This window comes from Passer montanus, unplaced genomic scaffold, assembly GCF_014805655.1.
Source record: "Passer montanus isolate IOZ18808 unplaced genomic scaffold, ASM1480565v1 scaffold164, whole genome shotgun sequence".
Taxonomy (NCBI): Eukaryota; Metazoa; Chordata; class Aves; order Passeriformes; family Passeridae; genus Passer; species Passer montanus.
Window position 1 is genome coordinate 141,885 of NW_024363605.1, and position 17,162 is coordinate 159,046.

At 35.3% G+C, this 17,162-nt stretch overlaps 1 protein-coding gene across 3 annotated transcripts in view; it reads left to right on the forward strand.

Annotated features, from left to right (window-relative positions):
• The window catches only part of CHD1 (chromodomain helicase DNA binding protein 1), a 54,501-nt gene that overhangs the window by 19,719 nt on the left and 17,620 nt on the right, over positions 1 to 17,162 (forward strand). For 2 of the 3 annotated variants that reach the window (XM_039703547.1, XM_039703548.1), the window contains exons 4-19: positions 722 to 823; positions 2,126 to 2,193; positions 3,397 to 3,546; positions 3,857 to 4,140; positions 6,503 to 6,728; positions 7,592 to 7,692; positions 7,944 to 8,122; positions 9,163 to 9,290; positions 9,881 to 10,097; positions 10,776 to 10,865; positions 11,702 to 11,892; positions 12,973 to 13,161; positions 13,487 to 13,649; positions 14,058 to 14,210; positions 14,690 to 14,761; positions 16,438 to 16,587. In XM_039703547.1, the coding sequence (XP_039559481.1) occupies positions 722 to 823; positions 2,126 to 2,193; positions 3,397 to 3,546; positions 3,857 to 4,140; positions 6,503 to 6,728; positions 7,592 to 7,692; positions 7,944 to 8,122; positions 9,163 to 9,290; positions 9,881 to 10,097; positions 10,776 to 10,865; positions 11,702 to 11,892; positions 12,973 to 13,161; positions 13,487 to 13,649; positions 14,058 to 14,210; positions 14,690 to 14,761; positions 16,438 to 16,587 (2,463 nt within the window). The remainder of the gene's footprint in view (positions 1 to 721; positions 824 to 2,125; positions 2,194 to 3,396; positions 3,547 to 3,856; positions 4,141 to 6,502; positions 6,729 to 7,591; positions 7,693 to 7,943; positions 8,123 to 9,162; positions 9,291 to 9,880; positions 10,098 to 10,775; positions 10,866 to 11,701; positions 11,893 to 12,972; positions 13,162 to 13,486; positions 13,650 to 14,057; positions 14,211 to 14,689; positions 14,762 to 16,437; positions 16,588 to 17,162) is intronic. The other variant, XM_039703549.1, reaches the window with a different exon arrangement.

Genomic DNA, 17,162 nt, shown 5'->3' on the forward strand with positions numbered 1-17,162 from the left:
TTTGTGAGTATTTTCAGTTAAAAGGCTACCTAGATTTCATCATACAGAAGCATGTGCTAATTTACTGAAAGTTATGGAAGAGAAAGATAACATGTATTGTTGTTCCTGAATTCTGTTTTTATATTGTTTCTCAAATGCTTGGTTTCATTGTATCTATAAATAATTGTATAAAAATTTCATACAGTTAGCTTTATAAGTAAGTCTGCTAAAAGCAGGAAAAAAGTGGTGTTGAGAAATCTCTTCAATCCAGTGGGCCAGAATTACATGTACTCTCCCACGTTTAAGGAGTGGTATACCATATTTATGAAGGTAGTTATAGATGAGACACACTAAGAACTGAAGACTGTTAAGGATTCTCTGTTATGTTTTTTCCCATATGTTTAACTATTACTGTATGAAACAAAATCGTAGCAGTTTAGCAGTCTGAAAGAATTTATCTGTGTGAATTTAAAGTTTTGTTTTAACAATTATCTATACAACTATAGTTAAACATATATCAGTAATTATCCTGGTGATTAGCATATAACATTCTGTTTTGTAGAAATCTTATGACTTTAAAAAGCTGTCTGATATTGTTAGTTAATGTTAATGTTTAGTAGTGAATTTTTTTGTAGTGAAATGTTTTAATTGATAAAATTAAGATGCTACTTAGGAAAAGCATGTGTGGTAAACTGGAGATTTTCAGTATGTTTATCTGACTCGTGCGTCTCTTCCTGTTTAGTTTTGGAAGTCTAGTCCAAGTATACTTGCCGTGCAAAGATCAGGAGTACTCAAGAAGCAGCAACAACAAAAGGCAGCCTCATCAGACAGTGTTTCAGAAGAGGTGATTAATGTAATTTTTAAAATGTACACATTGCTTTCTCATTGTCTTACACATTGCAATAAAATTACATAGGGCAAGTTCATGTTCTCTGAGTGTGCATAGAAGGCTGGGGTTAGTCTACAAAGGTAATATTCAAATAACTGACATTTTAATGCAGAAAACTAAAGATACCTCTGGTTACTTGTTTCCAAAGTGAGTTGTTCCAAAATTTTAGCAGTCTTGATTCTACCTAAAAAAGCGCTTTTTTTAGGTAGCTATTCTGTGTTCTCTAGACAAAATTTTCAAACCACACAGTACTGACTTACATTGTATTTCTAGCTTCTTGAGTTTATTGTAAAGACAATAAAAATGCTAAATTATTTTTTCAGTGTGTTTTTGGAAAAGATGTCTGCTGTAGTTTTCAGAAATTCCATATTAAATAGAAAACTAATTTTTACACATCTTGTAATAGTTACTGCAAAAGAATTCTTGTATTTTAAGAATGAGGCCTGTATTTCAAAACCTAAATCATAGGCTAAAGAGATACTGACTTTTTGCAGTAGGAATATCTTTTAAGAACACTAATTGGAACTATGAAATGTAATTTATTTGTAAAGCGGTCTTTTTGTCCTGTATTACAAAGACTTTGTAATGTAGTCACACTCACTTGGTTGAATTTCTGTTTTTGTCTGATTTAGCAGCTCATCTTTTAAAAAGAAAACTTAATCATGTATCATTGAAATGTTAATTTACACCTGTTTGGCACTATCTTCCAGTAAGATACTTTTCAGGATAAAAGTTATTCTAAACTAAGTTTAAGGCGATGAGACTGGCCTTAAGAAAACCTAGCTTTAAGAGGTTTCTTGTTTTTTTCTTCTAGTGTAAAGAAAGAAGGGATATGCTATTCTCAAAATTGTCTTAAACTGGTGTTTTAATGTGAACGAATATGAAAGGTGAGAAAGCTCTTGAGGGTAGGAGATTTCATTAGGAATTTTACAGTGACATCATCTTGAGTAATGTGGAGCAGCTTACACCATGACTGTTTTTATGTGGGCACAATGTTGATTTTTTAAGATGGCAGTTTCGTGTGGTGTTCTCCAGAGTGGCAGTGGCACAGTGTAGTCATAGATTAATAAATACAAAAACAATAGCAATATTCAAACAGCTAAATTGCAAGGCATAAAGAGGGTAAAATATGAATAATATGCCTCAAATTTGAAAGTGGAAACTGATGTATCTTTTCAAAATCTACCTGTTAGAAGATTTTTACATAATTGTTTTTGTAAAAATGAATTGCCTTTGGTTTATTTCATTCCCCTGCAGGACTCCTCAAGTAGTGAAGATTCAGAAGATGACTCGTCCAGTGATTCCAAGAAGAAAACACATAAAGAGTAAGATATTTTCCTAAGTTATAGCACACATTTTTTATTATAGAGACAGATGCTTGTAACTTATGTTTGATTTCCTCACTCTTGAAATGCTTTAATTCTCTTCTTAATTTGTCTTGATCTTTCATTTCCAATTTTGTAGTTTAAAAATGAACATCTCTATCACACTAGTTTTTCAGCAAAAAAGTCTGCAGTATTGTTTGAAAACATCAGTGCTTTTATTTCTAAAATACTTTGTTGCAGTTTACTTTTGAGTTGGGGCCCTCCATAAAAATTCTTGTAGACGTAGGAAACTACTTAAATAGATTGTCTCAAAGGAAATTCAAGTTAGAATCCCTTAGTTAATACCAGATGGCTTATCTTTCTGTGGATTGCTTTTTGTTTCCTTTTTTTTCCTTTCTTTGGACATGCTTAAAAGTTATTGTAGTTTTGATATTAAATAACTCAATTAAATTGTTATTTAAACTATTAAGATTGAATTATCTTGTATAAAGTCAGAGTTTGAATCAAGATACTGTATCTCATCTTTCCTGTCACAAAGTAAAAAATCTCAGTTAAGCAGAAACCAGAAACTCCTGCTACTCTGTTACAAGTGTCTTACTCATAGTACCTTGCCTGGCTGTGAAGCACTGATGTAAGAGTTTAGTGGAAGCTTTTGGGAGCCAGTGCCACTCACTAGTTGCTGCAGTTCAGGTTTTTCTACATTTCTCAAATCTGCCTCTGTTATTTTTCAATTCTTGTGCCAAAGTTGCTGATTCTTCATATGGGACCATAGGCATTAGACAATACGAGACTCTCCAGAGTCTCATATTAGACATGTTCAAATCATAAAGTATGATAGGACTTCATGATTTGAACATGTCTAACTTCTGATGAATATGTATCTTAGCAGGTAGACTTATTTTCTAACATGTCGTGTTAACTCATTTCTTCATGCTGAAATTTATGTAGAAATCCAGATTTTTGTTATTATATTAGATTTTAAATCTACCTCTTTGTCCAAATCCCTGTGATGCCATTGGACATTTTTTTAACTTACCTAGTATTCACTGAGGATGAATTTCTGTCTCATCAATTGAAATAACTGTTAGAAGATTTTTATTTCTGTGAAGAGTCTTGAAATTACAGCAGATCCCTCATGGGTGAATAACTGTGCTAAAAAATGCAACAACATGAAATTCCTGTTTTGTCTTTCATCATGTACAGTGAAGACTGGCAAATGTCAGGATCAGGGTCAGTGTCGGGAACAGGTTCAGATTCTGAATCGGGGGAAGACAGGGAGAAAAGCAGCTGTGAAGAGAGTGAATCTGACTATGAGCCAAAAAACAAGGTCAAAAGCCGGAAACCTCCAACCAGGTAAGAAGTTGGGGATTTGAATGCTCTATTCTAAACTATTTCTAAAAAACAATTGAGTCTTTACTACTACTATGCATGCACCTGAGAATGGTAGTATACTTACTGAGAGAAAAAAAAAGTGATTTTTTTAAAATATACATAATATGATAATATATTAATGCTTTCTAGTGAATACCTTTTCCTGTCTGCTTTAAACGAAAGCTGAGTAATTGAACATTCATTAAATACATGTATTCAGAAAACAATGCAGAAAATTTCTTGTTGCCTCTGTTGAAACATCATTGTTGTGTCATGCATTATTGTCTTGAAGAATTAAGCCAAAAACTGGGAAAAAGAGTGCAGGACCAAAAAAGAGGCAACTTGATTCTTCAGAGGATGATGATGATGATGAGGAGGATGATGATGATGATGATTATGATAAGAGGGGATCTCGTCGCCAGGCAACAGTCAACATTAGTTACAAAGAAGCTGAAGAAACCAAGACAGATTCTGATGATTTGCTAGAAGTTTGTGGAGAAGATGTTCCACAACCTGAAGAAGATGAATTTGAAACTATAGAGAAATTTATGGATAGTCGGGTTGGCCGTAGAGGAGGTATTTTTTTAAAGTGTTTTTAAAATCCTTATTAAGATCATGGTGCAACTTCAATGCATATTCTCATCTATAGGTTAAAAAGCAATAGTTTTAAAGTTACAAAGAAGTCATACTGTGTCATCTTTTATATTCATAAGAATGCTTCTATTCCTTTCTAAGTATTGCAGAATACAGAAAAATTGCATACCTAAGTAGAAGATAAAAATCAGGTGGAAGATAGCTCTGTATTGCATGAGTGCACATCATGTTGTTATGACACTGTTTGTACAGTTCAGTGGTACTTGATCAGTACACATTATGTACAATGCAGTGGAGAAAGCAGACTTACATGGGAGAGCTGACTAGTAGTCTGAACATTGTGAGACACTGTTGGTACGGCTGAACCACTGAAATAAGGATTTCAGTTACTGCAGAACAAATACAGAACAATGTGTGGAATGGCTACAAAAAAATCTAAAATGCTTTGTATTTGAGCCTGCAAGTTAAAGTCATAGACTCTTAGAATGGTTTTGGTTGGAAGGGACCTTAAAAATCAGCTAATTCCAACTTCTCTGCCATTGGCAGGTATACATTCTACTACACCAGTTTGGTCAAAGACCCATCCAACCTGGCCTTGAACACTTACTTCCAGGCATGGTGAATCAACAGCTTCTCTGGGTATAGCTGGGCAACCACTTATGATGCCTCACCCCCCTCATAGCAAAGAATTCTTCCTAATACCTGATCTAAGTCTCCTTCAGTTTAAAGTCGTTACCTCTTGTCCTACTACTATGTACCCTTGTCTAATGTCCCTCCCCAGCCTTCTTATAGCTTCCTTTAGGCACTAGAAGGTGCTGCAAGGTCTCCCCAGAGCCTTCTCTTCTCCAGGCATAACAGCCCCAACTGTCAGCCTGTTTTCATACCATAGGTGTTCCAGCCCTCTTTACCATGTTGGTGGTCTCCTCTGGATGTACTCCAGAAAGCTCACATCCTTCTTACCATGGGGACCCCAGGGCCTGGGGTCTTCCTTTTTTCTCTTTTTCAAAAATGAGGTTTATATTTCTCCTTTTCCGGTTAGTGTGAACTCCCCTGAACCACTGTGACCTCAAAGATTATGGTTGTGGCTTAGTTATTTCCTCCGTCATTTCCCTCGGGACCTGTAGATGTATCTTATCTGGTCCCATGGACTTGTGCACTTTCAGTGTCCTTAATTGGTCTCAAACTTGATCTTTTCCTGGAGTGGGTGATTCTTCCTTCTCCCATTCTCTTCCTGCCTTTTCTTCCTCTGGTGTGGCTGAGTCATTTGCTGGTGAAGACTGAGGCAAAGCAGTTGTTGAGTACCTCAGCCTGTTCCTTGTCCCAGGTAACCTGTTCTCCCCTACTACTCTTAATTATCTAAACAAACACATGAAAAAACCCTGCCCAAATGCTGAGCCCCCTTCAGGGCTACGTTTTTCCATTACTTGTATCTAGTGTCGTAAATTATTGACCCTTCTCAGAACTTGTAGTCTTCTTTTCTCTCCAATTCCCTCTCCCATGCTATCTCATATCCAGTGCATGGTGTTACTGCTGTGGTCAAAGCCTTAGGAACTAATCTGCTTTCATTCTTCCTACACAGATGATGTTGCTGCTTTTTTGGCATTGCCTTTCTGTTAGAGTTTATCTGCTCCAGCAGCTTGCTTTCCTTATCAACACCACTTGGTGAGAGCTAGATGGTAGTAATGTCAGGGGTTTGATCCCTATACAGGCTTAAGAGTTGGACTCTATGATCCTTGTGGGTTCCTCCCAGCCCAGAATATTCTGTGATTCTGTAACCTGTCCACACCAAAATGAGCCTGTTTCCTGCTGCTAGTGTGCTGCAGCTACAATACAGTCTGTATTTAATCTGTACTTTATAATTTTTGCCTCGTAAGATAACAGAGGCAGGACAAGCAACAATCTTGTTTAGGAAAAAGGAGATTTATAGTGTCCCTGTTAGTAGGTTTTTTATGTCTTGAGGCTGATCAGACATAACATCAGATTTTTTTTTTATGCTCAGAGATAAGTAGTGTAATAGAAGATGGCAAGCAGTTTTAGTGTGGAGCATTCCCTATTGACTGCTTTAAATACAGGAATACAAATAAAATTTTCATGAGGAAAGGTAAGATATTGCAGGGTAGGTGTAGAAGTTTTGGTTGCTCTTTTATTCTCTTGACTACTTGTGCATGTCTTAATATATCTACATCATAGTCTTTCAAATAATAGTAATGACATTAGTGCAGTAGACACAAGTCAAGTATATGCTCATCTAAAATTACCACCAATTACTTTACTGCATTTCTTCTAACTGGTTAACTTATGACAATGTACTTACTGAAGGCATATGATGTGATTTCTTTCTCAGCCACAGGTGCTGCTACCACAATATATGCAGTTGAGGCAGATGGTGACCCAAATGCTGGGTTTGAAAAATCAAAGGAGCCAGCAGAAGTACAATATCTTATTAAATGGAAAGGTTGGTCACACATCCATAACACTTGGGAAACAGAGGAAACACTGAAGCAACAAAATGTTAAAGGAATGAAGAAACTGGACAATTACAAGAAAAAGGATCAGGAAACAAAACGATGGTGAATCTATTCTTTTTATGATACTTATTTTGAAACACTATAGGTATTCTGTTGTGTTTCTGAGACCTGTTACCTGGTTTTGAGGACATAACTTTGTGTGTCTGTGCAATGGGAAGACAAAAACTTTGAAAGCCAAACCCCTTTTAACATGGTCCAGTAACATAATTCTCTGAATCTAGTGTGGGGGTATGTGTCTGTATGGTATAAATGGAGTTTTAACAAGATGAGTAGTATTTAAAAATTAATAATAAATTGTAGCTTTTGGTAATTTTCCCATTTTATTTTGATTGTATTTCTTCAAGAATTGCTGCAAGGATCAGTGTTTTCTTGGTGCATTAGCCATTTCAGGTAACTTTGAAGAATTCAGTTTTCTTCACTGAAACCTGAGGTTGAAGCTTGAGAATAAAAACCATGAAGAAATATATGCATTTTAAAGTCACCTCTTTGGTGCCTAGTTTTATTACTATGTTTAATAAAATCAATGAATGGTGGTGGGATTTTTAGCAACTAATCATTAGATGTATTCTTACAGAGTGAGCCACCCTGACTACTATTCCATGGAAATAACCTGTAAAGTGTACTGCTTATCTAGAGACATAGCTACTACAGCTACCAGTTGTACTAGCCAAGCAACTAATGGAGAATACTAATTATCAGTGATAAATGTATTTTCAGTCATTAATGGTGAGGCACTGAGGCCAGATGCAGCCATTTTGTAGTAGGGATTTTTAAGTTGTTCCTTCAAAAAAACTTTCCAGCCAAGATTTGTGGGATAATTACATTCAGAGCTGTACGGTTGATGAATTTTCTTAGTTTCAGAAGTGTATGGTGTAATAACTGTTGTGAATTAATTCCTGCTCCAGGCTGAAAAATGCTTCCCCAGAAGATGTGGAATATTACAACTGCCAGCAGGAGCTTACAGATGATCTACATAAACAATACCAGATAGTGGAAAGAATAATTGGTATGTTACAAACTTGTGGACAGAAATCAATGTCAGGGATTCTGTATGTTCTCAGTGGTCTTGTGTTTGTAGTTAAGAAATGTAAAATATTGATATCACAAAATTTTAATCCAAAACAAAACTTCAGGTAAAGAGAAGAGCTGTCAGGCTGTCTGTATGGGTCTAGCTTCTGTTGTATTATTATGTAAAATGAATGTTTTCCTACAGTACAGAAGTAAAATGCTGATCAGAACTCTGGTGCATTTTTGCAGCTCATTCAAATCAGAAATCAGCTGCTGGTTATCCAGACTACTATTGTAAGTGGCAGGGTTTGCCTTATTCTGAATGTAGCTGGGAAGATGGAGCTCTCATTGCCAAAAAGTTTCAGTCACGCATTGATGAATACTTCAGCAGAAATCAATCCAAGACCACTCCCTTTAAAGATTGCAAGGTGAGTAGGTAATTTACAATGGATTTATAATGAGTTGTACTGATGATCAGTACAGGGTCTGTACTAGGATAGGGTTAATTTTCTGCATAGCAGCCTTTACAGTCTGTGGTTTATGTTTGTGACCAAATGGTTTTGGTAACACATATTGGCTGTTACTGAACAGTGCTTGCACAGTGCCTTCTCTGTGTCCTGTTGTGTCATCCCCACCATGAGTAGGCTGGGAGGGAGCACACCAGTAACAGCTGAACCCCATCTGACCAAAGAGGTGCGTGGTGCCGTTTAACGTCTTACTCAACAATAAATTGAGTGGGCTGAGCAGGGGCTGCCTGTTGCCTGGAGATTTTTTGGTCACCAGTCTGCTGATGAATTGATGTGTGACTCATTCTGTCACTCTGGGATTTTTTTTTCTATGGTTTTTTGTTTTGTTTTTTAACTGGGTGTGTGTTTTTCCTTCACCAGTAGACTCCTTATTTTGACCCACAATTTTTTTTCTCACTTTTACCTTCTCATATCTCACTTGTCCCTCTAGGGTGGAAAGTGAGTAAGCAGTTGGGTGGCAGCTTGGCTCCTGGCCAAGTTCAAGCTACCACATCAGTTATAATAGTAAAAATGTGTTTGTTTTTTGGGGTTTTTTTTTTTAATTCTCATATGAAATAACGATTATGATTTTTTTTAAGTTTTTTTAGAATACCAATAATGATGTATAGTAGGATGTATGGACAATAGCACTATTGAGGGTAGGTTTTGTGGATGCCAGTCCCCTGCATTTTTACTAGCATTCAGAAATGGATTTGTTTAGTATTGTAGTTTATTTTAAAAGAAAACTTTGACTGAGTTAACGTCACTCATGTTGTGACATTTGGATTCGCAATCAAACTAGTTTCAACTTGATAATTGCTTGCTGGTTTTTTATATAGCCTGGATAAAAACTAGAGTTGATGAGCTAGTAAATACCTGCTGTTACTTTTTCTATAGGAACATCTTTTGGTAATTTCACTTACAGTTCAATCATTGACTGATGATCAATTTGCTTTTCACAGGTTCTAAAACAAAGGCCACGGTTTGTTGCACTAAAAAAACAACCATCTTACATTGGAGGACATGAAAGTTTAGAGTTAAGAGATTATCAGTTAAATGGGTTGAATTGGCTTGCTCACTCATGGTGCAAGTAAGGAGTCTCAATTTTGTTTGTAAATTGCAAGGGTTTGTAAAGTATTGAAATGTTTTTTTCTGTTGGGTAGTTTGGTTCTTTTAAATCAGAAACTTCCATACTGTAAGCTCAAAATAGACCTCAAATAGAGGTCTAAAGGGACTGGTTTTGATCTAAGTAGTACCAAGTTATCATTTTATGGCCATTCTCAACAAAAAACAGCTAAGATATGTCATTACTTTGCTTTTAGTTTCAATGGAATAAGTAATATTTTTAAAACAACCGACAGACCTAAAACAGTAAAATGAGAAAAGCCAAACAAACATTTATGGAATGTCAACATTACTGTTAAAATTTAAAAATTAGCCTCAGGAGGACTACTTGCAACCTTTTTGTTAATTCAGGGGGTTAGGAGGGATTGGAAATCTTTTGATGCAAAAACAATGTAAATAAATGTCTTAAAAATGTATAGTAGTAAAATCTTGAAAACTGTTATGATTGGGTTTTATGCTCAAAAGATAATGATTTCTTTTTATCCAAACCTTCTCCATCTCCACACGTCCCTTAAATAGCTTTGTTTCCTTTTTTTTTTTTCTTCTTTTCTTTAGAGGGAATAGCTGTATTCTCGCAGATGAAATGGGTCTGGGTAAAACAATACAAACAATTTCTTTTCTGAACTATCTGTTTCATGAGCATCAATTGTATGGGCCTTTCTTGTTGGTTGTGCCACTTTCTACTTTGACGTCTTGGCAAAGAGAGATTCAAACCTGGGCTCCTCAGATGAATGCTGTAGTTTACTTAGGAGACATAACCAGTAGAAATATGGTGAGTACTTCACCTTGTCATGGGAAAGTCTTGTACATAAACAAGACATACTTCATATTTTTATCATCTGTGTATCTCAAGTATTTTGGTTGGGACAGAGCAAATATTTGCTGAAGCCCTATGTCTTTAAAATGTGAATTGAAGGCTTGGATTTTGATCTCATGTAAATGTGTGTGAGAGATTCCCTTTCTGCTTAATAGTGGACAGAATTAAAAAAAAATTGTCTTGCATTTGAAAACCAGTTACCTTCTCCCATGTGATTATTTAGGTGGATATAGTGAAAATAAGTATATAAGAATGCCAGTCATGATATTACTTTATTTGCTGAAAGGTTATTGGTTTGTTAATGTTATTGATCTTACCCATTAAAGTAAAAAGTTCTTGTCTGTTATGTATGTGTATGTATGTATACATATATATATATACACACACACATATATATACATATATATGTGCATATGCTTATGTACATATTTATGTATAAAATGTATATGTTAATATGTATATATGTTTATATGTTACATATATATAAATGTTATATATGTGTATGTTGTCCTTCTGTTCTGTTATCATATTGCTTTATACTAGTAAATGTATACATTGTTGCAGTATTTTAATTGATTACAGTTAGCAAGACCTTTTTTCTGCAGCTTATAGTTTACTTGTTTCTTTTTGTAGATAAGAACTCACGAATGGATGCATCCACAGACCAAACGATTGAAATTTAACATACTCTTAACAACATATGAAATTTTGCTAAAGGATAAGGTAATTGCCCTTCTGTGGGAAGAGAAAAAATAATTTTCCCAGTATAGAATAATTCGCTTTAGACTTGCATATATTTGACTTATGACCCATTAAATTTATGGAGAGTCTGATAGTTTTTGCTACGATAGTGTGTAGTTTGGGGTTTTGGTTTTTGTTTCTTGGGGGTCTTTTCTTATTTTAAGCATTTCTGGATTTTACATACCTGTGGTGAGGCTTTCAGCCTTTTTCCATTTTGTGAGGTGGGTAACACTTAATTTTCTTCAGTTTGCTTGAGAGTCTCATTGCTGTAATGATCTCCTCTCAGCTTCATGCTTTGCTTCTTTGCAGACCACCTCAAGGAACTGAAACAGAATCTAACAGAACCTTAATCCCAAAACTAGGAAATCCCATATAGTTTTTCTGTGATACTCTGCATACAGTAGTATGTGCATATGTATTAATACTGCCTGGGAAGTGAGAGGACACAGAGTTATTGTTAATACTTCTAACAGTATGTGGAAATTGATAGAGATATTCAAGAAGCACTTGACTTTGTTTCCTTCATTTGTTTGTATGGGAAGAAGTCAATAATGATTTTTATTCCCTGCCATTTTAAAAAAATTGGGTCAGACTTCTGGGCATTTTTTAAAATAATAAATGTTTTCTTAGGATGACTACACAGCTTTTCATTGAACCTGGAAATGTAAAAGCCATAATTAGTACTAAAAACATATAGCTGTTATTTTATTAAAATAAATCAAGAAATGATTGGGTTTATAGCTTGTTTGTATTATGTGGAAAATCACGTAATGGGTTGATTTGAATAAAGTTTCCCCCTTCTCCATTTCCTTTTCAAGTCATTCCTTGGTGGTCTGAATTGGGCATTCATAGGAGTTGATGAAGCTCATCGTTTAAAAAATGATGACTCTCTCCTGTACAAAACTTTAATGGACTTTAAGTCTAACCATCGTCTTCTTATTACTGGAACACCTCTGCAAAACTCCCTCAAAGAACTTTGGTCTTTACTCCACTTCATCATGCCAGAAAAGTAAGAAAGAGTTTTCTATTAAGTTGTTCATGGCAAAGTAGTGTAGTGATGTGAGAATCAGTAGAACTAGGGAATTGTACTGAAAGATAACTTAAATATCCTACATAAAGTAAATGCATGTATCTTTTGATGCTGCTTTAGGTAAGTTATGCTGGTAGCAGATGTCACCTTTTTCCATTTTAACAAAAGTGATGAATTGATGTGTGGGTCGGAACCTGGGAAAAATGCTTTGTCTTAGCCTAAGAGAAAAACCATGTAGATTTGCTCTGGGAGAAGAAGAATGAAATTTTTCATACGTAGTACTATTGATGAAAACAAATTTGTCAAGATGCCAAATACCCTATAATTCAATCAGATAGCTGGTTTTCCCAGGTGTTTTTGAATACAGTACATTTATTGCATTGGCCTGATTTTGTACTGACTTGTTTAAACCTAAGGTAAACTAGAGGTCATGTGTGAAAGCACATGTTCCTGTCAGACATCTTGTAAATCCCAAGCACCATAGCTCTGCTTAATTTGAGCTATGGATTATACAGAACATTGCGTGCAAAGCCACTGAGGTTGAATAGCCATTATTCATTTGTTTGATCATAAACTCCATTCTCCAAGTCTGTTAGTACAGACAATAGTTATACATGAGCTAAACCGTACAAGCTGAAAGACACAAATTTTTAAGTATGTTCTTGTTCTCTTGCACACTGTCTGGATGTGGAGCTGGCTTTTTATGCTGTCTTGATAAAATATAATAATGGACTTTTCTGCAACCATCTAGACAAGTGTCCTTGCAGAAAAATAAGAACATTTCATTTCCATTGTGTAATCAGATGTCTTTGTTCTGTAGACATTTTTGGAAAATTCCATTAGTCTATTTACAGGCACAGTATCTGGGATTTCTTGGGATATGAAAATTCAGAAGTGGGATGAAACAGAAGGGAGCAGGGAAGAAATCTGAATGTATATATGTTTTTGTGGTGTATGTATACATGTTCTGTGTCTGTATTACCTCTCTTCCTGAATTTTGCTTCATCGGGGTGTTCACAGTATGTCACTATTTTGTGCTTACACTTTTTTATGTTGAAGGTTTTCTTCGTGGGAAGATTTTGAAGAGGAGCATGGCAAAGGAAGAGAGTGTGGTTATGCAAGTCTTCACAAAGAACTTGAACCATTTCTGCTGAGAAGAGTTAAAAAAGATGTAGAAAAGTCTTTACCTGCTAAAGTTGAGCAAATTCTGAGGATGGAAATGAGTGCATTGCAGAAGCAATATTACAAGTATGTACCAACTCTTTGTATATTCTGCTGTTTCAGTGATATGTCTATGTAAATTTACTGAATTACAGTGATTTGTATACTGTATGGAAGTTGGGGCTTTGATAGGATTTCACAATAAAATTCTGTGAAGCAAGGGCTCAAGAATTGCATTGGTCTAATATCTGTTTATGTAGTTTTCTTTTGTTGGGCATATTGATACACTCTTTTGGGAGTGTATCAATACAATCAGCTTTTTTTCTTTAGCTTGTTCATATTTTGACAGCTATATCTGTCTTACTTCCACATACATTTAGAAGTTACTAATATTGTACATCTTATTTCATAGGTGGATTTTAACCAGGAATTACAAAGCCCTTAGCAAAGGTTCAAAAGGCAGTACCTCAGGCTTTTTGAATATCATGATGGAACTCAAGAAGTGTTGCAACCATTGCTACCTCATTAAACCACCAGATGATAATGAATTCTATAATAAACAGGAGGCCTTACAGGTAGTGTCACTTTTCAAGTAAAAAAAAGAAATGAGAAGTTTTACATCTGTAGTTTTCACAAAATTTTATAGTTCCTTGGCAGTTCATTAGTTCTTATTGAAGTATATTAAGGAAAAACAGGTTTTCCATAAAATGTGTATCTTGGGTTTTACAGTGAAGTATTTTTTGATTCTTAATTGGAACTGAATAATTGACAGAGAATTGAGTAAATAAATATGCCCAGTTTTAATTACATACTATTGTATGGATGTTTTAAGTTGTAAAATTCTTCAGGAATGTAAGAATTTACTTTTTATTTTCCTGTCCACAGTAATAGAAAGAAAGGCAAACCTCAGATGGATGTCCAACATACCCCAGTGTGTATTAGTGTTGAAATTAATTTATTTCGCAATGTATTGTTTTTTGTAGCATTTAATACGTAGCAGTGGGAAACTAATCCTTCTTGACAAACTACTGATTCGTCTGCGAGAACGTGGCAACAGAGTCCTGATTTTCTCACAGATGGTAAGGATGCTGGACATCCTGGCAGAATATCTGAAATATCGCCAATTTCCATTTCAGGTAAGAAACTTGCTGGCAGTAGCTGCTAAGAAGCTTTGATCTTGAGGTTTTTTTTCTTTACTGTAAAGGTGCCAAAGCAGTGGAACAGGTTTTCCAGAGGTTATGAAATTTCTGTTTCTTGTTGAGGTACAAAAGCTGCTTGGACATGACCTTCGCCAGCATGGTTTAGCTGTCCCTGCCTGAGTAGAGGATTTACATAAGATGAACTTCAGCAGTCTCTTTCACCTTTGTTTGTGATTATGTAGCCTTTACCCCTTTGATTAGAAAAAGGTCAATAAAAATGTCTTCTTTTTCTAGAAGGGGACTGGCTCTATGATGAATGTTATTTTGAAGTGAAACAAATTAATTAAATATTATGTGAGCTGTTTGTTTACTTTTTTTCCCCTTCACATAATAGTTTGGCAGCTGGCAATTGAAATTGCTCTGATATTGAGTACAGTATAAAATTACATTTTAACTGTAGTTCTCAATCTCTCTAGAGACTTGATGGATCAATAAAAGGGGAATTGAGGAAACAAGCACTGGATCATTTTAATGCAGAAGGATCAGAGGTACAGTATTTTTTTCCTGGGGCATCTCTTTTATTTTTTCCCAAGTACCAAAAGACATTGCACAAAAAGGGAGAGTTGATAAAAGTGAGGAATACATCAATACGGTTGAAAATTCATTGCTACTGCCTGGAGTATAAGGTTTATATAACATTTTTTTAAGAAGATATTAAGTAGATAACACATAAATTAGGAAAGTGGTGGCTGATTGCTCTATAAATGCTGCAGAATTTTAACCCCAGCTTTGTTCCTCTGTAGAATTTAGTAATATTTACAAAAGTGCTGAACTTAAGCAGTTAGTATCCAAAAATCCTTTGGCAGTGGGCAGAACTTCATATATCCTTGCTTCAAATATCATTGCTGTTATCTTCATTTGTTGACACCTGTTACATGCCATGGAAAAAATAAAGTACTGATTTCTAGCAATTCTTTGTGAGTAACTGGTGAGTATGTAGGCACCTGTTATGATTCTCTTAGATTTGAACTGGGATATTTGTACCTTATTTAGCACTCCTGTTAGGCATGTTACTCCATACTGTTGGATTGGTTTAAATCTTTTGTCCTACACACTCAGATTTGAGGGAGAGGAGTTTGGTTGGTCATTGATGTTGGTTTGGTTTAATTTGTATTTGAAGATAGCATTTGTTAGTTGCTGCTGAGCTTCTTTCTGCTTTGTGGAAGGAGAAGTACCAAACTCCATGTTAAATACAAAAGCTAACTCTTTCAAATTTCTTTCATAGACATTTTTAGCATTTTCTGAAATCTTAGCAGTTACACTGTACATTTTTCAGATAAAGAAGAATTTATGCATTTCTAAAATTGAGACAAAGTCTGCATTGGTGCAGCAAGAAGAAGAAGAATGCTCTCAGTTTTATTTTTGTTTCCTAAAATTTCATAATATTTTGGGGTGGATTTTGTAGAGTTTTTGTGTTACTGAGCTACAGGCTACCTGGAAATCTTTAACTGTTTTCTTATTGTAATGGGTACAGTTTCCTGTAACTGTACTGAAAATATGGTTTGGTTGGGGTTTTTTAACCTTCTTTACTTTAGCTTGGATTTTATATGTTGTTTTTTGCATGCCTCAATATCCTTCCACAGTCTTTCATAGTTATGAAAGACTGATTCAATAAGTATATATTGCCTACAGGGTTTTTTTCTCCTTGTTGCTTACCCATTTTCCTATTGTTGATGAATATGCTGAGCAGCATTGAACTTGGGAGAAGATTTTTGCTTCTGCCTCTTAATCGGTTATGTGTAGGCTCAAGTGCTTTCCCTACTCTGACATGACTGTTTAGTCCTCCAGGACTTGGGGCAGGGAGGGTGGGAAAGGGTTTTTGTAACATTGAAGGCTTTGACAGTAAGATTTGGTGTTTTTGTGGCCAGTCTGGTTTTGTTGGGATGTCCTGCTCAATGATCGTCATTTAGGACACTGCTTCCTTTAAGTCACTGTTACTGACTTGAGTAGTCAGTAGCTTTATGAAAGAAATTGGTAATCAGCATTTGATTTAAAGAAGCATTTGATTTAATTTAAATCAGTGTATTTAAAGAAGTTTTAAGTGTAGAGCAATTATGGATTTGGTAGCACCACACACTGCCTAAAGTGAATTGTAAAGTATGTTGGTTCCTTTAGGAATATACAAGTATTGTATATAAAACTATTTCCTACTTTATGATTTTAGGACTTCTGCTTTTTACTGTCTACCAGAGCTGGAGGATTAGGTATCAACTTGGCATCTGCTGATACGGTGGTTATATTTGATTCTGACTGGAATCCACAGAATGATCTGCAAGCACAGGCTAGAGCACATAGAATTGGACAGAAGAAACAGGTAAACACACTGAGTTTAAGCTGAAGACCTGAAAGACAGTTCTGTGCATCAGCTGTCCACCCTCTGTCTGCACCATTCAGTCCTTATGTATTTTTGATAATAACTGATATTTTCTGCATATCTCCAGAAATGTTAGTAATGCTGATTTCTTTTTTCCTAAGTCTCCATACAGGAAGAAATAATATGGCAGCTGTGGTATTTGGGTGGGAGAGGGAGAAGAATTGTCAGCTTATCTGACTTACATTCATTGGTGTGATGTCATTGTACAAAATAACTGCTACATCTGGCACATCCCCAATGCTTAAATATTCTAGTTCTCAAGAGGATTCTTTCCTTCTTACAGAAGACATACAGTAATAATTAGAAATATTACATTATTGCCTCTGGCAATGCTTGTGCCAAGTCACTGAAATTTATAAAGAAAGGTCTGAGACAATTTATTAGGGCTTTATAAAACATTTCTGTAAAGACTGTGGTAATGTGTTTAAATTAGTATTTCATATTTTAAACTGATGAAAAAAATTCAGAAGTTATATAATGAAGACTGAGACTTCTGCTTTTAATTTTTTTATTTT